General features: G+C 36.3%; 3 protein-coding genes and 1 pseudogene across 3 annotated transcripts; 2 read left to right on the top strand and 2 right to left on the bottom strand.

The window, feature by feature from the left end:
- Window positions 1-713: 713 nt before the first annotated feature.
- LOC132710590 (olfactory receptor 5J3-like) lies at window positions 714-1,662 on the top strand. The gene has a single exon (XM_060687227.2). It carries the CDS (start codon window positions 724-726, stop codon window positions 1,660-1,662), a length of 939 nt encoding a protein of 312 aa, XP_060543210.2. The 5' UTR covers window positions 714-723.
- Window positions 1,663-9,162: 7,500 nt separating this feature from the next.
- On the bottom strand, window positions 9,163-10,104 carry LOC132708946 (olfactory receptor 5AP2-like). Its single transcript, XM_060687828.2, has one exon. The coding sequence runs from the start codon at window positions 10,102-10,104 to the stop codon at window positions 9,163-9,165; it is 942 nt and encodes a 313-aa protein (XP_060543811.2).
- A 2,105-nt stretch (window positions 10,105-12,209) lies between these two features.
- On the bottom strand, window positions 12,210-13,525 carry LOC148116534 (olfactory receptor 5G9-like; annotated as a pseudogene).
- A 2,558-nt stretch (window positions 13,526-16,083) lies between these two features.
- LOC117667143 (olfactory receptor-like protein OLF1) lies at window positions 16,084-21,222 on the top strand. Its single transcript, XM_034420356.2, has 2 exons — window positions 16,084-16,126; window positions 20,260-21,222. The coding sequence occupies exon 2, from the start codon at window positions 20,269-20,271 to the stop codon at window positions 21,220-21,222; it is 954 nt and encodes a 317-aa protein (XP_034276247.2). The 5' UTR covers window positions 16,084-16,126; window positions 20,260-20,268.
- Window positions 21,223-21,676: the final 454 nt, after the last annotated feature.

Raw genomic sequence — 21,676 nt, 5'->3', positions numbered from 1 at the left:
TTGTCAGGCCTAAGCCCAAAGATGACACAGTGAAATCCAATTGAGTCCAATCATTTATTTGCTTATACCAAATGGATAGAATCTTGACAAACTAAAGCTATAACCTAAACTAATAGGTACGTCCTAAGAGATTCTATGATGTGGCTACCCTGAATGTCTTCCCACCTCCTTCCTCCAACTCAAACTGTGCAGCCTCTTAATCTGGGCCTCTTTCTGGGAAAGCTCTATGTTGCCAAAACTCCTATCCACTGCTTCTCCAGGTGCACACTCCATCACACTGATATAGTATGGTTTTAAAAACCCCAAATGTATGGCCCCATTGTGGGTATTTCTCATAGTGGAGACATCTGCTCCACTATGGAGACATTATTTCTAAGGAATAATCCCACCTCATTTTTATCTTCCTTCTCTCAATCATAACTATCTTATGATTTATCACTTGTTGTGTGTATCTTATGATTTATGATCTAGGATTTATCACTTTGTGGTTTGTATGTACCCTGAGTTGGAGTCAAATTCCTTGTGTGTCCAATCACACGTAGCCAATAAAGAATATACCAATTTCAATATTCCAATATTCAGACACAGTACCACAGCACTGCGTACATAGGATTCAATGAATTTTTTTAAGTTTTGTCACTCGATTTATACTTGAAATGTTTAAGAGAACATGTAATAATAATTTCTGCATTCTTTCAGTTTCCACACTGTTATTGTGATTCAATGGGAAACAGCACACGGGTGACAGAATTCATACTCACCGGATTCACTGATAATCCACAATTACAACTCCTCCTCTTTGTGATATTTTTTGCCATTTATGCCATCACCCTGGTGGGAAATGTGGGCATGATTGTTTTAATCAGGACCAGTCCTCCACTCCACACACCAATGTACTTTTTCCTCACCAACCTATCGTTCTTGGATATCTGTTATTCATCGTCTGTAACCCCAAAGTTACTTTCCAATCTTTTAAAAGAGAATAAAGCTATTTCTTTTGCAGGTTGTTTTATTCAGTTTTACTTTTATGGTCTATTTGCCACCACAGAGTGCTACCTTCTAGCAGTGATGGCCTATGACCGTTATGTAGCCATCTGCAATCCTCTATTCTACTTCATCACCATGTCCCCCAAAAAACGTATCCAATTTACAGCATTTTCTTATATTGCCGGGATCATCAATGCTTTAGTACACACAATTGCTGCATCTCGATTACACTATTGTGGCCCAAACATCATTAAGAATTTTTATTGTGAAATTCCTCCCATATTAGAACTTGCCTGTTCAAACATTAGTGTTAATGAACTGTTGATGTTTATACTTATTGGGTTCAATGTAATAACAACTACCCTGACCATTCTTACCTCTTACACTTACATCCTGGTCACCATTTTAAAGGACCGCTCTGCCAAGAGTCATCGGAAAGCCCTCTCCACCTGTACATCTCATCTCATGGTCATTGGCATTTTCTATGGGTGTGGTAGCTTTATGTATGCACGACCAAGCTCTAGACAGTCTCACCATGTAGACCAAATGGCTTCCCTATTTTATGTAGTGGTGATCCCCATGCTAAATCCCTTGATTTACAGCCTGAGGAACCAGGAGGTCAGAACTGCCATCAGAAAAGCCCTACATAAAAGAGCTATGTCAATTTATTTTTAAATCAAACTGTTAACAAAGTACATTTACATGAGTTATTGTTGTATTTCAAGAACTACATACTGGTAAAAGTATATATATAGGTGTATTTATATGCACCATTTCTATAGGTGTATATTTTCTTGTAACACAATATTGTGGCCTTACCAAGGCATTATAAAGTGGTATTATTATGTGAAGTGTCAATACCACTTTATAATGCCTTGGTAAGGCCAACTTGGAATACTGCATCCAGTTTTGGTCACCACGATGTAAAAAAGATGTTGAGACTCTAGAAAGTGTACAAAGAAGAGCAACAAAGATGATTAGGGGACTAATCATCTTTGTTGCTAAAACAAAGGTTAAAACATATAAAGAACGGTTGCTGGAACTGGGTATGTCTAGTTGAATGAAAAGAAGGACTAGGGGTGACATGAGAGCAGTGTTCCAGTATCTCAGGGGTTGACACAGAGAAGAGGGAGTCAAGCTATTCTCCAAAGCACCTGAGGATAGAACAAGAAGCAATGGGTGGAAACTAATCAAGGAGAGAAGCAACCTAGAACTAAAAAGAAATTTCCTGACAGAACAATGAACCAGTGGAGCAACTTGCCTCCAGAAGTTGTGAATTCTCCAACACTGGAAGTTTTTAAGAAGAGATTGGACAACCATTTGTCTGAAATGCTATAGAGTTTCCTGCCTGAGCAGGGGGTTGGACTAGAAGACCTCCAAGGTCCCTTCCTACTCTGTTATTCTATTCTATTCTATTCTGCATGCTAGGTACTGAGAAAAAACTTCCATGTGTTCATTTTGGCTTATTCTCTGTTGTGTGCATATAGAACTCTAACTTGAATTCATTCCAGTTGGAAATATTTATATAAAATTATATTGACATGTTACTTTTTGAAAGCAATACATATGAATTAATTAATCATTTTGTGTTTACTACTTCTTTTCTATCATATATCCATATTTTTATTTCTTCAAGTTTAGGTGGCAGAGAGCTGTAATTTTACCTTATGGTTCCATAAGTTTCAAAATTATATGTGTTCTATTTTTATTTTTGTTAGTATCAATACCAAATGCTGTAATGATGGATTTAAAGGATATGATGTGTCATCTAGGATATTCCATAGCTTGCTATTTTTCATAATAAATTATGGCTAATTCCAGAGAGCTATCTGAAAAACAGCCCTTTGGTATCATATTTCTCTTCATTGTCTCAATAAATTATATTAAGCCAATAATCTTACAGCATTGATTTAATAAAATAAAAGATTCAGGTAAAGTCTTCTACTATCAACTATGATATAGAAATTGTTTGTTTACCCTGATCTTTTTCTGGGATGCTTTTCACCTTCCTAGACTAATTTCTATTTGATATTTCCCAGTATTCTTCCATTCAAATATCATTATCTTTTATATTAGTAGAAAGTAAAAAGTCCATCAAAATATCACCCAATCCTTCATTTCAACTCTGAGCTACAAATATTCTCCTTTATTGATCTCATACTCCTTAAGGTTAAAATAATTACTACTTATTTAGGAACACTATCTACAGTATTTCTAGCAATCAGTTTAATATGTTTCTATTTAAAGGATGAAATGGAATTAAAATAAGAAATATTTCCCTTCTTCATCCATTTTTCTGTCTCCAACTTTTTAGCTGAAAATCTTTCAATTATTTCAGGAAAGCATGATCCAATAGCTTACAAAAGCTAGATAAACCGGTTTCTACAATAACAGGGTTCCTTGCCATTTTTCTCACAGAGCTTTCTGAAGTTGCTAGAAAAATAATTGTGGGGGAGGTGAGAAGAAAGCTCAGGTGAAAAAATTGTCACCTGAATATCGAAGTTCTTTGTAACATACTGGAGAAGATGATCTAAAGGATTGCGTTATCAAAATGTTATCTTTGGCAACAAATAGAAAATACATTTATGTAAAACAGAGATGACATCATTTTAGATGTTGCTGGATAAAAATGATACTGCTGAGGAAACTAAAAAAACAATTGCATTCCACAGACCCAAAGCAACACTATTGTAGCACCCGTTGGACACCATTCTTGAACAAGTGTCACAGTAGCCTATGGTAGGTTTGGATAGCAATCTGTCTTCAAATTTTCTCTTGTTGCCTAATCTACCCCCAAGATTGAGGACATAGCAACAGTGTAGAAGATATGTCAGGAAATAAAGTTGTTTGTATCTCCTTTCCACATATTTATAGATTACATTAATTAAACACATTTATAATAAAACAAGGCAAGCATGGTTATTTTAAAAAAGGGAAGATAACTAATAAAGCACAGAAATTTCCTTTCATTATGTGATACAAAGTAACATTACCTTGACTAATAACACGGCTCCAATTATTATTTTTATTATATTTAGGGCACATCATGTGAAGAGCTAGCTTTCTTAAGAACTCTGGGAAATAACATTGGGAAAGATGGAAAGGAAGAAAAGTAAATGGGTGGACACAATTACAATGGTGATGAGTGGATCGTTGGGGCAAATCACCCAGAGAAGTTTTATCTTTGTGGCTGAAAAGGTCAGTACTGATTTGATGGCACACAATCAGTCAAAAAAGACAGAATGATGCAGGATGCCTTTGACCTCATGATACGTTAATGGTATAACCAGTCCCTACTTCTCTTCTATCAAAATGCCATTGGCTATCCAGCTGACATGGACTTTCATCCTCTTCAATCATTCTATCTTTCAAATGTTGCAACATTATGCCAGATGGACATTTTAAAAGTATTGAAAAATATATCCCAACAACAGTCTTCTGGCGAAACCTTTCACATGAATGATAAGCTCCATTTTTTTTTCATGACTCCTAGCCTAAATAGAATACTGGATTATCCATCACCATAGAAGGGGTCATTGACCATTCCAAGGAGGAGACAGCCTTTGTTGTAATCAATGGATCATAAAAATTAACTCTGAATAAGACAGCTAACAAAAGGAATTATTTGTTCTTTCAAATTTGGGGACGCTATTGTGTTAGCAGAGTAATTGTGTGTCCAAATAAACAAGGAAAAAGTATGCTGAAGTACTATGAGAAAAGTGAGACATGATTAATGCTAAATCAGGTCCCAGAAAGATATTCTTGGATAAAAAGTATTTTTCAAGGTTTTAAAAAAAATTGGAATCAAATTTATTAACGCAATAAACAAGCAAAACATTACTTGAGTTTAGTTATAGTTACTACATATTTTATAATTAACAATGACAAATTAATTACTTCCATATCTTTTAAATCACAGTACCTTTCCAGTGGATAGATGAGTTAATTGACCCATAAATTCTTGGGGTAGTCCAAACAAGGCTTTTACTATACAACCACACTTACTAATAAAATATTATATTGAATTATTTGGCACTCTCCCGTGAGTTACTCTCTCATTTCCCTGCTACTTGTGTGTTTTATTTTTATATTTTTGAAAACACTAGAAGGATAAGATGATATTGTGGATCATCCATCAGGAAGTGCCCTATAAATACTAGGATGTTGCTATCACAACATCCTAGTTGGTTTTATACCTGAAGAAATTCAATAGAAGATGATATAATAATTATAATAATTTATATGCTCCCGGCTCCCACTGACTCTAAATTATGACGCATTCTTGCAATATTGCAGATTCTGATCTCCTAGTTGTTGATAGAGTATAAACCTGAAACAGCAACACTATTCTGCTAAGTTCTGACATTGTTTTGTTCATTTGCTTCTATTTTTTATGGACCACTACCATTTGAAACTTCTGTGTACCTAAAAATAAAATTGTATAAAATACAGGAAAACTTGATCACCTCTCTTTCTACAGACTATGCCTCCTGTAGTGCATGATTTTTTTCAGAACAACACAAAACATTATTAGTTTTCTTCTCTGCTGCTCTTAAATGTAACAGACCCTGTCCTTGGAGAATGTAGGATATGCTATATACCATAGTTACAAGAATAATATGGTTGTAAATACAGACTGGAATTATATTAAAGTTAGTATTCACCAACGCAGCTAAATGATTTATTCCTAGCAATAGATAATGACAAAGAATGCAGGGGAATAAGAGACAAATGCTTTTGGTAAGGTTAGGACTCTAAGCCATCCTTTAAAGGGTTGCCAGATCTGCTTCCAAAAAAATAAAATATAAATAAAATATATATTTTTTACAAACATTTTAGCACGTATTAAAATAATCACTTCAAAACTTTACTTAAAATTCAAAACATCAAATATATTATAATAATATGTAAAATATTAAATTACATTTTACTTTGCTGTCGTGTGTATTTTTTATTTGACTGCGCAGCTTTGATCAATTCTTTGTGTTTAAGGAATAATTCTTTCATTTCAGTACAACGTTGAGAAATATTAAAAAATATACAAAGTTCACTTCAAACTGATGGTACAAGCAGTCAGTTACATTCGTCAGCCCACAAATTTCCCATGACGCTGAAAATTCGTTCAACGTTTGCATTTGATACCGGAATTGATGCCCAATACTGGAACAGTTTCAGTAAACTCGGAGCTGGCTCTTTCTTGATAAAGTATGTCCACTTATCAAGGGATGAATCGCCCTGCAGATGAACATAAACTTCTTCTAAGGCAGAAATTTCATCGAAGAGAGTGTTGGGTGGAAGTTCTTCTCGCCATGGTGATAATAACCAGATGTTCATCATTTCTTCTAAAGTTGGAGGATTATTGCGATCAATTAGATTGAAACAACTTAGCGTCTCATATACTGAATCGGTGAAATTATACCACTTTTCTAGGTACGCAATGGCTCTGATACATGTTGATGGCTTCTTTCTTGAACTTTTGCATGGCATTCTCAGGCAAATGTTTTTTATGTAAGGCAAATAAAACTTTCATTCCAAAAAACTGCTCATCATATTTTTTTTGCAAAGAATCACGCAGCTTACACATGATAATGTGAAGATCACATGCAAGAATTTTCTTGCTTTCCAGCTTCAGTAGGTTGTCTTGCATTATTGACATGAAGAAGTGCGTGAAATATAAATACAATTCTGAAATTGTTGGTTCATCGTCCTTTGTGAGTTCATTTTCCTGATCCGAAATAAGGTTCCAGATAACCTTATGGCACTCATCAGATCCAAGAGAAATAAAATACGATTTTAGAGGTATCCAGTTTAAAAGAAGTCTTTCGACCGCTTTAAACAAACTTAACCAATGTGTTGGAACATGGCGCAAAACTTCATGGAATTCTGACTCGCAAAACTCAAAAAATGATTTCAACTCTTCTCGTTTCTTCGCAGAATTCGAAAATTTGGCAAAAACCTTCAGCACTACATTTTCGATATCAAAAGATAACTGCTTTAATGCATTTTTTGTGCTGTTGTGTAAAATGTGATTATTGCAATGAGCAGCTACAATATTGTCATTTTCCAGCAATAATTTTTGGTAAACAGATTTGTTCACTCCATAATTGACCAATGCATTATCTGCTGAGTAAAGCTTTTGAATAAAAAAAATGTCCACTATTTTGTGAAAAAAAATAGTGAACATAATGTGAAAAAAGTGGACTATCCGCTCAAATAGTGGACACCTGGCAACCCATTTTTCTTTGTATGATCCAACATGATTCAGAAGACACACTTTCTTCTGCAAGCATAACTAACCATGATCAGAAATGAACTGCAGGCCAACCCACTCTCCATCATAAACAAAATCATTCTTCCAATTAGACTGAGCCCATCACAGAGCTATTAACATTTATCAGTACCAGAAAACATTAAAGTGTGTTTACTTTTTTCTTTATTTCTTGCTCCCAGAAATTTAAAGGGCTGAAATTACAGAACAAGAAGAATTCACCTTGTTTTGCCTTGAATTGTTTCTATAAAGCTGCACTATGATAAGGATTCTAATTTTTATTGGTCTCTAAAATAATCGAGCCTACTTAGATCACAGTTAATCATAAACTTCAGCTGTGTTTTAAAATCTGACCAACTGATCAGACTCATTGAGAAGCAGGATTTTTTCCAAAGCAGGCTGGATCAGAATGTTATTGGCCTGAATGTTATTACAGTAAATTTTAGAATAGACATAACAATAAATCTTGTTCTTATTTATATGACAGTAGTTTTGTTTAATCTTCTAATGAAGGTCTGTTTCTACAAATTGTATTCAATTAGATGAATGATATAAAATGATTTTATTGAATGGAATACCATAAAAATGGTATGGCATTTTCTTCACCTAGGTGAGAGAGAATGAGATTTGGCATTTAGGTCTTAGTCAAAGTAAGGAAAGGTCTACAAGTGAGTAAGGAGTTATGTAGGGATGTCCTACAAATCATTGAATGGGATCTGAACTGAAATTGTGATTCTGTGATTATTCTGCTATTTTGTGTTGGGACTGATTCATTTCATGACATTTCTATTATAGCTGGTCTAAAAACAGAATGGATTTCCAAGGATCTTTGTTAAATAAAGATAAAAACATTCTGATTGCAACCTTGGCACAAAAATTGCTGAAAGTATTACTGTCGGTAATTAGTCCTATAAATGTTGGCTTTGTGAAACTTCTAATAATATCAAATAACTAGTAAGTAGGTTAAACAGTATGTTCTGAAAAATATATAGTGGCTTCATTAGATATAGGAAAAAGCCTTCGGTACAGTACAGTATAACATCTTTCAGGAAGGTGTTATAAAAATGGCTTTGCATCACACTTGCAAGATATTTGAAAGGTATAAAAAAAACTGTAAGTAAATAGCAATATATTTGCTATAGTATTTGTCACATTCATGCTATGTTTAATTTAATATCAACTGCCTTGGAAACATCAATGGATCTGAATGCCCCAGATGAAGATTTTTTTTAGAGACTAAACTAACAATACTGCTTACCCACAATGAGAAAAGTAAATATCAATGATGTAACAGAAATTTGGAACAGAGAAATGGATTTTCTTGAATTATATAATCATTGGCTACAACGGTTAAGAAATGTTAAATGCATTTATTAAGCATAGTATTTATGAATTTAAAACAAGGTCAACATATTAAAATTCTTTTTTTAAATTTATTGGACTCTGGATATTTTTGGTTGTTGTTTTTACAATTGGAGATGAAATACATCAGTACATCAGTAAAAATGCTTTGCTCATACTCTTGATAATTCCTTATTGATTAAACAGTCTTATTAAGGTAATTAAAATGGCAATAGGTCATTGTTTCTGTAATTATACTTCAAAAAGGTCAGCCTGGATTAAGCAAAATATAAATGCTGGCTTCATTCTACCTCTGAAGAACTGATTTCTCTAATCTTTTTCCTCGCTTCTGTGTCCTGGCCTTGGTTTGGAAACAATTAGCTATAAAAAGAAAATAGGGGATAATTCTTCTTTAGAGTTCAAATTTCATTTTTCGAACTCAAAGATTCATATAGTTACTAATGGAAATTTATATAGCTTAATAGTTTTTATTCAATAATACAGAGTGATATAAACCATTTGCTACTAGAACAAATTGATCTAATTCTTAATTTTGACAACGACAATCATATATGTTGAGTATCAACTTTTCGTCCTAGGATATTTCTGAAGGCACCTCTTACCTCCTGATTCCTCATGCTGTAGATTAATGGGTTGAGCATGGGGGTCATGACTACATAGAACACAGAGGCCATTTGGTCTAGGTTATAATTTGGTCTAGAGCTTGGCCGTGCATACATAAAGCTGAGACATCCATAGAAAATGGTGATGACCATGAGGTGAGATGTACAAGTGGAGAAGGCTTTCTTACGGCTCGTGGCAGAACGGATCTTTAAAATGGTGACCAGGATATAAGTGTAGGAAGTGAGAACAGTCAGGCTTGTTGTTATTAAATTGAAGCCAACAAATACAAATACCAACAGATAATTAAGACTGATATCCGAGCAGGAAAGAGCAAAAAGGGGAGGACCCTCACAATAAAAACTCTTAATGAGGTTTGGGCCACAGAAGGACAGTCTAGTAGTTGCAGTCACTGTGTGCACAGAAGCATTGATGAACCCAGCAATATAGGCAACTGCTATCAGCTGAACACACTTCCTTTGGGACATTATCACCAAGTAGAGTAGTGGATTGCAGATTGCCACATAGCGATCATAGGCCATCACAGCTAGAAGGTAGCACTCTGTGGTTCCAAATAGGGCATAAAAGTAGAGCTGAGTAAAGCATCCCCCATAAGAAATACTTTTTTTCTCTTTTAAAAGATTGGATAGAAAGTTTGGGGTGACAGATGAGGTGTAACAAACATCCAAAAAAGATAAGCTGGTTAGGAAAAAATACATTGGTGTGTGGAGAGAAGGACTGATCCTGATTAAGATAATCATGCTTAGGTTTCCCACCAGGGTGATGGCATAAACAGCAGAAAATGTCCCAAAGAGGATGAGCTGCAACTGTGAGTCCTCTGTTAATCCAGTGAGTATGAATTCTGTCACCAGTGTGTTGTTTCCCATGTAATCACAGTAAGATTTCAGTCAATTTCCCTTTGTTTTTTTAATATTTGTATTGTAGTCTGCGATCAGAATCAATTTCCCATCTAATAACAATATCTATCTACATAAAAGGGCAGATTGGATATAACATACTATTTGTGATTAAAGTAGTTTCTGCCCATGAATAAATTTCTCCACAGAACTATTAAAGACAATTAATGACCAAGGGAGTGCTACTGAAATCTTCGAGCTGAGGAACTCTCTTTTAAACCTGGGAAGACATCAAAAAGGTATCAGAGCAAAATATGATTTGTATTGACTTTTTTTCCCACAAGATATTTTCAGAAGCTGCAGTAAAGAATTAGCAATCTAAGTGAAGAAAGTTTCTTGCTGCTTTCAACTATATATTGTTATAAACTATATTGTTTTGTTGATTCATTGCTGAATCTACATGTTCTATGACTTGTAGAAGCTGATCTTTGGACTACTTGGGTTCCTCATTTCTTGAAATGATCAAATGAATTCCGAATAGAGAACAATACTAACTCTCATATTTTATGTGCCTAGTAACATAAGTACAATGCTTAACGCATTGTAAGCTGCCCTGAGTCTCTGGAGAAGGGCGGCATATAAATCAAATAAATAAATAAATAAATAAATAAATAAATAAATAAATAAATAAATATGATAATTCCTCACTGAACTTCTAAATTTCCTAATATATAAAGGGATTTTTTTAAAAAAGATGCAATTTTTGAGGTCTTCTTAGATTGCCATGCTTCCCATGGTTTCTGATGCATTATGAGCTATATAAAACACCATATTTAAAATTTTAAATGGTTATATGCATGACATACAGGCTTGATCTGAACCTTCTCTGAACACACAGTCAATTCTCTTTGAAGTAACAATAACTTGTCATCCCATAAACTCCTAAAGGAAACTCTCACAAACAATAAAATACAACAAATCTATGGTTGCTTTTTGGTTATCAAACTCACTTGTTTTCTTGCAACTCAACAACTTCCTTCACATATTAAAATATCTGTATTTTTTTCAAGCTTCAGATTGCAGATTTTTGAAATTTACGCAGCTCTAAAAACAATTCAAATATTTTCCTTCAATCTTCAGTAACTCAACAGCTTTATACACTTCTGCAGACATTAATGTTTCCTTCAACTCTCTTTGGAGTGATGGAGTAGATAATTCTACTGAGAAAATTATTGGTTTGGGAAACATCTCCCTGAAGTGCTACAAACTGTTCCATCTACTAATTTGTGTTAATTACACAGTGAGGATTAAATAAATCAAATTACAATTTGAAATATTTACTAGTGGAAAATGTAGTATTCAGTAGATATCACATTCTCTCTTTCACTTTATTTATTAATAGTATTTTATCAAATCCTTTCCCCACACATGTTGTACCTCATGTAGACAGACAATGCTTTTCAAAAATGTGGGTTTTATTATTATTTAAAATAAAAAAAACATATATTAACAAAACTGTTCAAAATAGTAATAGAATCATTCAGAGAAAATATTTAGAAACCTATACTGAGTTGGAAACTAAATAGTTAAACACTATTTAGTAATGGTAATACCTTGTTGATGTGATTTCACTAGGAGTTGAACTCTGAAAAGTGCAGATCCTGTGGAGCTGGCTGAGGCACAATCTTTTGTTATTATTTGGTGAGAACCGAGAATTTGTACTGTGGGTTCTGAGAAAGGGACTGGGTTCTTGTGAGCTGTGGGTGTGTCCACTGGCATTTTATATCCATGCTGCTCCTGGTTGATAAAGGTCTCCCAGAATGTATCATGTGGGAAATTTTTCCTTGACTGTAGTTTGGTGGCACCTGCCCTTTTGGAGACTTTGTGATCTTTACCATTTCAGTAAATCATCATTAGGCTCAATTGTGTTGGATAATTTCTAGCAGCTCCAAGGTGCTTGGATGAAGCAGATTATCAGGATTCCTTTCAGTCAAGTTTAACACCTGGGCACTGTATAGAAACGTCACTAGTCGTGCTAATTTTTGATGCGACCATGATGGAGGTGGTGCACCTTTCTCACCCTCTATGATCCCTTGTCAAATTTGAATTCCACCAACATGGTAACTTATGGGAGCTTAAGGATGTAAGTGTTGAATATCAGTGCTGCAGTGGTATTCCTCTTTCCTTGTGGCCTTTTCAGTCAGTGTTGTGGGTGAAGAAAGAGAAATCTTGCCTAAGAGGCCTACTTTGTGATGTGCCTCAGAATTCAGTTCTTTTCCATTCCTGATCAACACCTACATAAATCAGTGCATGAAGTCATGCATTGGCATGGGACAAGATATCGTCAGGATGTTGATGATGCTCAATTCTATTCTGGTAATATAGCCTTACAATAATGTCAAATTAGCTCCTCTCATTGTGCTTCCAGTCTGCTCTACTTGGGAATGTTGACATCAATTTTGCAAGTCTCAAACCCTCTTCCAAGGAAAGGAATTTCAGGAATTGCATCTGATCTCCTACCCTCCCAGTATCTGGAAGCAGGATTGTTGAAATATCAGCATCAAGAAAATGTACACATGGCCAATTTGCAGATGGCCTTGATAAAACAAATGCAACAACTAATGACACACAATAGTTAAACTTTTTCTACTAGAGCAGCTGTTCTCTAAATCTGAATTTAGCAAAGAGCAATAGTTTAAATATATATATATCTGTTGAACATGAAATTGTCTTCCTGGGATACTTCTGAAGGAACCTCTTACCTCCTGGTTCCTCATGCTGTAGATAAATGAGTTGAGGATGGGGGTCACCACTACATAGAACACAGAGGCCACTTGGTATAGGTGATAATTCCGCCTAGAGTTTGGCTGTGCATACATAAAACTAAGACATCCATAGAAAATGGTGATGACCATGAGGTGAGATGTACAAGTGGAGAAGGCTTTCCTACCTAATGGTGACCAGGATATAAGTGTAGGAGGTGAGAACAGTGAGGCTTGTAGTTATTAAATTGAAGCCAACAAATACAAATACCAAAGGTAATTAAGACTGATATCTGAACAGGAAAGAGCAAAAAGAGGAGGACCCTCACAATAAAAGTGCTTAATGATGTTTGGGCCACAGAAGGACAGTCTAGTTGCAGCCATTGTGTGAATGGAAGAATTAATGATCCAGCAATGCAGGAAATTGTTACCAGCTGAGGACACTTTCTTTGGGACATTGTGATGAAGTAGAGTAGATGACTGCAGATTGCCACATAGTGATCATAGGCCATCATAGCCAGGAGGTAACACTCTGTGGTGGACAATAGAGCATAAAAGTAAAGCTGAATTAAACAACCCACATAGGAAATAATCTTCTTCTCTTTTAAAAGATTGGATAGGAATTTTGGGGTAACACAGGAGGAATAACAAATATCCAAAAAAGATAAGCTGGCAAGGAAAAAGTACATTTTTTAAAAAATTTGATTTATATGCCGCCCTTCTCCGAAGACTCAGGGCGGCTTACAATGTGCTCAGCAATAGCCTTCATCCTTTTGTATATTTATACAAAGTCAACTTATTGCCCCCACAACTGGGTCCTCATTTCACCTACCTTAGAAAGGATGGAAGGCTGAGTCAACCTTGAGCCTTGGCGAGATTCGAACCCTGCAGTAATTGCAGGCAGCTGGTCTTAATAACCAGCTTAATAACAGGGTGCCTTAAACCCCTGTACTACCATTGGTGTGTTGAGAGAAGGACTGGTCCTGATTAAGATAACCATGCTTAGGTTTCCCACCAGGATGATGGCATAAACAGCAGAAAATGTCCCAAAGAGGATGAGCTGCAACTGTGAGTCCTCTGTTACCCATGAGTATGAATATACTCAGTGAGTACCCAGTGAGTATGAATTCTGTCACCTGTGTGTTATTTCCCATGTAATCACAATAATAATGTTGAACAATATTTCAATTAATTTTCATTTGCTTTTCAAATAGTCTGATATCATAGTCAGTTCTTAACTTTCTAGAAAAGGAATAAGAATTTGGAAGAAATTTGGTAAAGAGCTCACGTAGTAATTTGATAACGAGCTCACGTAGCAAAATGATATTCAGTTCACAGTGAGCAATCACATATGAAGTGAACATGTTGACTATCCTGAGTCACAACTAGTGCCAGTTTCAGGAGTCATAACATATAGCTGCACTGTCGCTCAGAAAAGCAGAGCTTGTAGCAGAACAACAGTAAGATGTAACTAACGGACATGCAAAAGTGGGGGGGGGGACATTGCCTGTCCTTGTCACTCTACTCCTGAGAAAGTGCTTCATATTTGTCACAGACTAATTGAAAAGTCTACCTGCTGGCCAAGGCAGCTCTATGTTAGCCTGTGGGTAGACTGAGCTAAAAAGATTTTCAAGGGGTCAAGGTCAAGTCTAGGGCTAAGCAGGATGCATCTTGGCCACACAAAAATCAGGCCAAAGGGGATTTGAAGCAAGCCAAGTCCACAGTCTTAGATCAGGCCAATGGCATAATTCTTCTAAGTAGGATTTTATTACATGATGCGTGTTCCCAAATTAGTTTGTCAATGCAAGTAAACCTACTACTGTTTCCACTTCCATCTCATTTGGAAGAACCCATCTGCAGTATCACGCTAGGGTTGTGTGTTGGGTGGTATAGAAAGCCAGGGAAGTCATTTTGAAGCAAACATACCAAAACTGTTGTGTAAGCAACGAAGACAAAAGCATTCCTTAAGTGCTGGGAATAGAAACAGTATTAAGAAGTACCCTGAGACCAGAAGTGGGTTTCACTTACCTTCGCTACTGGTTCGGAACTGAGCTCGCACGTGGTGCTTCTACACATGCGCAGAACCTTCTGTGCATGTGCAGAGCATCTGTGATGATGTCCAGGCGGGTGGGCGGAGCCTCCCACTGCCACCGCTACTGGTTCGCTTGAACCAGGGTGAACCAGGGGTGGGTTCTAAAATTTTTTACTACCGGTTCTGTGGGCGTGGTTTATTTTGTGGGTGTGGCTTGATGGTCATGTGACAATTATTTAGGATTTAGCAGAGGTACTGGTCTACCAGGCTTTTAACTGCTTGCAGAGCTGTACCGGTCTACCCATTTGTTTTTGCAGGCACTGATCTACTCATGTATTTTTGCAGGCACCGGTCTACTCATTTGTTTTCTTTTAACACTGATCAGCTGTAGGGTGGCCCTTTGAAGCCCCGCGGCAGGAGTTTAAACAGTTTTTTTTCCCTCTAGCCATCAGCTGGGACTCAGGAAGCAGCAATAGATTGGGGGTGGGGCCAAATAAAAGGTAAGAATAACGTGGGGGGTGGGGGCGGGGGGGCAGAATCAGTTCTGTGAGGTCATATCGTCACCGCTACCGGCTCGGCGGAACCAGGCGGAACCGGGAGGAACCCACCACTGGGGTGAATCAGTAGAAAACCACCACTACCTGAGACCCTGGATACAAAAGGGAAAGGAGGAAAAGCACAGTCAAACTTGAAGATTCTGTTATTATACACTACCAATAAAATATTATTTTAGTCTTCCTGTGAATTTCATTTTCATATCTGGTGTACCTTGCAGGGTTGGCAATTGCATTGGGTCTCCAAATTCCTTAAATTGATCCTGGTCACCACTAAATTAATTCAGTTTGGGAATTAGCAGTCTAGCTGCTAATTCTGCTAATATCTCTGTGGTCTAAATATAGATGCAACATCCGCTTTGTATTTATTTCATTCTGAAATAAGCAAATTAATAGCCATCATTCCTTCATCTGTGCTGCTGAGGGTAGGAGATCCTCAGGGAGGAGGACCCAAGGTCACAAATCCACCATATAAAGATTTGTCTCTAATGATAAAAGCCCATAAATAGGGAGGAGCTCCAAAGCTGTTCTTAGTGAGATGTAGTGGCAGAGCTAAAGTAGACAGGAGGATATAGAGGAAAAGAAATATGTCTTTCCATAGATTTAATATTAAAAGAAAGAGTGTAGAGGCCCAGAATTGTTGTAAATATTTATGAGACTCTCTATCAGAAGCAAAAAAAAAAGGACGAGCTGTGACATAAATGGTAAGTGTAAACTGATGCTAATTGACTCTAAAAGAACAACCTAATCAAACAGACAATCTCCTTTTCCTCATCCATAGGATGGAATGAAAGATAGGAGAATTTACAGCATGCATCAAAGGCAGATTCCCCATTAGACTTTTAGATGTTTTATATTGTGCTTGGGAAGTGTTAGTTCCTCCCCAAACAATTAAAATTGGTTCAGAATTAATTTGCAGCACAGGAGCATTACAAAATTCTACCTTCATTTGTGTCATTTGGCCAGAGTCTTTGATAAAAGAACTTGAGAGAAAAGTGGAATTTAGGATGTCACAATGCAAAAATGAAGAGGTATAGAATATCGGCAGGTGTTATTCCTCCTACAGAGGCAAGGAAAGCAACACCTACTGAAATTCCAACCGCTGGGCTTAAAAAAAAAAGAGTGATAACATTTGTCTTTATTGCCTTATCGGGATAAATTGATAATTTTAATTTCAAGTGTGAAAAGAAAATGACTCTTACCCTTCCTTTCCCAAAAGCATTGAGAGAAATAATACCATTAGACATTAGCATTGTTCTTTTATTAAATTCATGCATTCTTAAGCAACAACTATTCTTTCCATGAAACTGACACAGTTTTATTTGATCAAAGTTCAAACGTTTGAATGTTTTCTTTTCTATAATGTTCTAATCTTTATAGAAGATAGTTAAGGGCTATTTTAATGGTTAAACATGAACAATGCTACTGGCTTTCAAAAATAACAAGTTCTACTTTATAAAGTCACTTTCAGGATTATGCAGAGTATATTTTGTGTTTTGTGTCCACATCAGTGCTTGCTTTCCTTTGGCCAGAGATCAAGCAAAAACATGTCCTATGTAAAGAGGTAGAGCTTCAGAAAGTGGTTTTAGATTCTTTCACTAAGTAATTGATGTCTTCCTTATTATTAGAGGGGCCGCCTTTTTAAAATATTTAACTTGTAAGATTTTTTACTAAATTAATATAAACTAGTCCTATCTTTGGACAAAGTGCTGTAGTTCCTCCAGGGAAGCATTAGTAAGATACTGAAGGAGAGAATGTTATACTTGAAATCTGACCATGGATTTTAAATTGTATAGTGCCTACAAGAGTGATGGAAATATTGCCCTCATATCAATGTTAAACATTCTATTGTCAGCTCAGTTAAGTCTTGTAGAAGGAATGGAAGAAGAGATGTTGTTTTCTTCTTTGTCTCAAGAGGCAAAATATTTTGAACCAACTGTGGGTTCATGGCATTATTCGTGAAAAAATCCTTCACAATCCCAGAACTATCTATTCCAAATTCCAGTCTTAATTCCTGACTTGAAATGAATCAGGGGTGGCCTGAAGGAATGTGAGGTGAGGAGACAGAGAGTAAAGTCCAAAGTCTTGCTCTTTGATATTTTCAATAACAGTAACAACATGCCCATTTAAAAAGAAATCGATCTCAACATTAATTTTAAACAAGTGTAGATGAGGGTTTGATTCCTTACAAATCTCAATTTTCTGTGAATGTCAGAATAAGTAAGTCTTTGCAAAATATTACTTTAAAAATATAATTTGAGCAATGTCACAAACTTTTCAATTCCTTAAACCTATGAAATAATTATGTTATACAGCAGTCTGGATATTTAGTTCCTGTTATTCCATGCTAACTTGTTGTCATGCCACCAGACTTTTCAGAGGCTTCAGGAGAATTAATCCTATGAGATCTCTCAGATGAAAAAAAAAATGCAATGCTTAAAAAAAATGAACAGAAACCTGTAGAGACCGCACAACAATGAGTAACAGTTTGTCAGAATTCACATTGCACCTTAGCGCTTACTTGCTTTAAAGACTCTTATCTGTTGTTTTTTCTAGAATGGATTAGCATGGCAACCCCTCTGAAACATGTTCCAAAGTAGTTCCATTGATTTATAATGAGATAAGCACAAGGCCAGAGCTAAGATCCTTCCGAACATATTTCATACTCAGTGAAAATTCATGTGATAGATCAGCTTTGGCTTCAAACATCATTCATTCAGAACTGGAGCAAATATCTCTCTCCACAGATTCAATCAAAATAAAAGATTACACAGAGATATTACTATCAATCATAAGAATGCTTATGAATGGTTTCTGTTGCTATGAATAAGTTGCAGCTGTATCAGATGTCACCCCACAACATCTTCCTCAGAGGAAAGTAAATATCAATGTCCTTTCTTAGAGAGCAAGCTATTGTGCTCTAGCTGTGGCATCTGTGGCTGATTCCATAATAGCGGGAACTATTTCTCCAGTCAAGAGCTGCACGTTCCTTTTAAAATTGAATTCCCCCTCTCTCCTTTGTCATTGATTGGAAAAGATTAAGCTGCAAGATTTAACATACCTACGCTATACCTGTGAGGGGAGTTGCAAAAACTAGGGGTGGAGTGAGTCCACCCACTGCCTACAAGAAATGGTTTGCCCATCTATATCTTCAGACGAGGTTAAGCATGGGCAATTTTCATAGAGTAACAGAATCTAAAGTTGGAAGAGGTCATACAGATCATCTAATCCAACCTTCTGCAATATGCAGAAATACCAATTCAGCCATTGAGAAGTGGCTGTCTAACCCCTTCTTAAAAACCTCCAGAAATGGATGTTTTTCATGGTTTGACTGTTCCAGATAACTGCAACTTCCACCTGTTACTTCCTGCCCATTTTCTCTGCATTTTCTTGAATGTACTTGAGCATATGCATTGTGTTTCCCTTCAGTCTTCTTTTCCCCACACTGCAAACTCAGGTTTTGGGTGGTCTGCAAGTATATTTGGACCTGAATGTGACAGTGCACATCAATTGAAGAGAAATGCTTTTTGGTGCCCTTTTCTTTTAGGCAGCAGATAGATAGGCTATAGTGATGCCTGTTGGGATAGGGTAGTCTTAGTTTTAAGCAAAAAGAATGCATTATCCTCTATCCTATTCACTAGTAATGATTTTTAAAATAAAATGTTAAAAGCTTCTAATAGGAGTTCATTAAGCACAGTCTAAACCCAGTAAAGCTTCCCTTGATAATATGTTTCTAACAACGTTCTTCATTTCAAGTGCAATGCATTTTCAAACATTTAAAATGTTAAAAATTCACAAGTGGCAGCTGTGTTCTAAAATTTTGCAAAATCAAATTGGTTGAAGTTTGTTTATCGTCTATTTATTTCCAGTATGTGCTTGTGCCAGTACTATGATGGGTGTGAGCCCTTTGATTTTTCCACATATGCTTTTTGGTCTTGATGTTTACTACGATGTAGACAGACCTACAAAGATTTATTTTACATTGTGGGGGAGGATACTTATTTATTTTGTAATATGTATATCCTAATAATAATGCAACAGTGGTAATACAATCAGAAAAATATATACAAAATAGTGATTAGCATGAACTAAAACTGAAGGGGAAAAATGAGCCATATAATATTAATATTGCAGTAACTAAATTCATTAGCATATTATTTAAATCTAGACCATATGGAAACATGGTGTTCCATCTTCTTATTTGTACAATATACAGATATGTTCAAAACTGATAAAAGAACCCATCTCTCAATTCTACAGTTTAATACCAGGAGCATACTTTTTAAAAAAATCTCTATAGGACCATTTTCTTTGCTGAATTCTTCATAAAATGTTAGATTCCATGTATCTGGAGTATAATTCAGCATCACATTTACATCTTTAATTATTATATGTGTCCCTAGGTTGTTTTAACATATCTGATAAATTGCAACAAAAGGGAGCATAAAAGAGAATGAGCAATAATAATAGCTATATATTTTAAGCTATTCTTAACATTTTTTTAGATTTACGGGAGTATGAGTCAGTCCATCTTTGTGTAGAATGTGCACCTGGAGAAATAGTGGAGTGTTGGCATCAAAAAGCTTTCAAAAGGAGGAGGGAATACTTTCCATCAGAGAGAAGCCCAAATTAAGAGTGTATGCAATCCTGGGGAGAGGGGGAAAGAAGTTGGGGTAGCTTCATCCTACAATCTTTCAGGATATATCTTCTAGGTTAGACGGTTATACTGTAGCTAGTTTAGCAACATTCTGCCCATTAGTGGTAATCAAGTAAAGGACTGGATTGGATTTTGCTGTATCCTCTGGGCTTGGACCTAACAATCTTCTTTGTCTTACAGGCTTACTGAATGAATGCCATGGCCCAATGGAATCAAACCACAGTGTCAGAATTCATCCTTGTAGGATTCACAGATAATCCAGTGCTCAGCATCTCTCTTTTCGTGGTGTTTCTAGCCATCTATGTGATCACTCTTCTCGGAAATCTAGGGATGATTGCACTGATTCGTCTTGACTCCCATCTCCAAACACCTATGTACTTTTTCCTTAGCAACCTGTCCTTCTCAGATCTCTGCTACTCTACTGTCATTGTCCCTCAAACCCTGGTGAATTTCTTGGCTGAAAAGAAATCTATTTCTTTCATTGGTTGTGCTGCTCAGTTTTACTTCTACGCTGTGTTTGCAAGTGTAGAATGTCTCCTGCTAGCTGCTATGGCCTATGACCGTTATGTGGCCATCTGTAACCCACTATTGTATCCTACTGTCATGTCCAAGAAGGTTTGTATTTGCCTGGTGCTGGCTTCCTACCTTGTGGGTTGTGCCAATGGCATGGTACACACAAACACTACCTTTCGCCTTCCCTTTTGCAGCTCCAACGTCATAAACCATTTTTTTTGTGATGTACCTTTAATTCTGAAACTTGCCTGTTCAAACACTCAACTCAACCAGATTCTGCTTTTTGTCATCTCTTCACTGATAGGACTGTGTTCATTCTTCATCATCCTTATCTCTTACATCTACATTATCACTGCTATCCAAAGAATCCACTCAAGTGGGGGAAGGAAGAAGACCTTCTCTACCTGCGGCTCCCATTTGATGGCCATTACCTTGTTCTACACCACAATTCTTTTCATCTACCTGAAGCCTTCCTCAAGTGACATTGAAGCACAAGACCAAGTTGCTGCTGTCTTTTATACAGTAGTGATTCCAATGGTAAACCCTGTCATCTACAGCCTAAGGAATAAGGAGGTGAAGGAAGCGCTGAAAAGGATAGTGAGAAAGAAATGGGTTTCTGCTGAGGCATAACACTTCCTCAGACTGAGAATTAAAAACTGCACTGAGCACTGAACAGGGTGACTTTCTTCCAAGAAACAATACGCATAGAGGATTGTGTTGTATATCCAAGACATAACTTATTATTTTGAAATGACAAAGTAGAGAAGGGAGGAGGAATGTTAACTTTTAAATATCTGCTTAATGAAAGATTGTGTGGAATGATGCTTCTGGAAGGTATGAAAAAGACTGTGTAGAATGAAAGTGAAAGAAGCTGTGGCTAAGAAAAACATGCAAACAAAAGAACCATTGCTGCAAAAAAAGAAGTAATGAAAGGTATATAATGTATATAAAGAGAAAAAAACATGAACTGAAATAAAACAAGGAATCGTTATGATGAAGAAAGGCAAAAGTGCACTGATTTGGATGGAGAGAGAGGGGGGAGAGAGGAGGAATGGGATAGTGGGTAGTGAGGAAGAAACAAAAA

The sequence above is a fragment of the Pantherophis guttatus genome, chromosome 1, assembly GCF_059756535.1.
Source record: "Pantherophis guttatus breed Tessera chromosome 1, ASM5975653v1, whole genome shotgun sequence".
Lineage (NCBI taxonomy): Eukaryota > Metazoa > Chordata > Lepidosauria > Squamata > Colubridae > Pantherophis > Pantherophis guttatus.
This window is presented reverse-complemented; position numbering and strand designations above follow the sequence as displayed.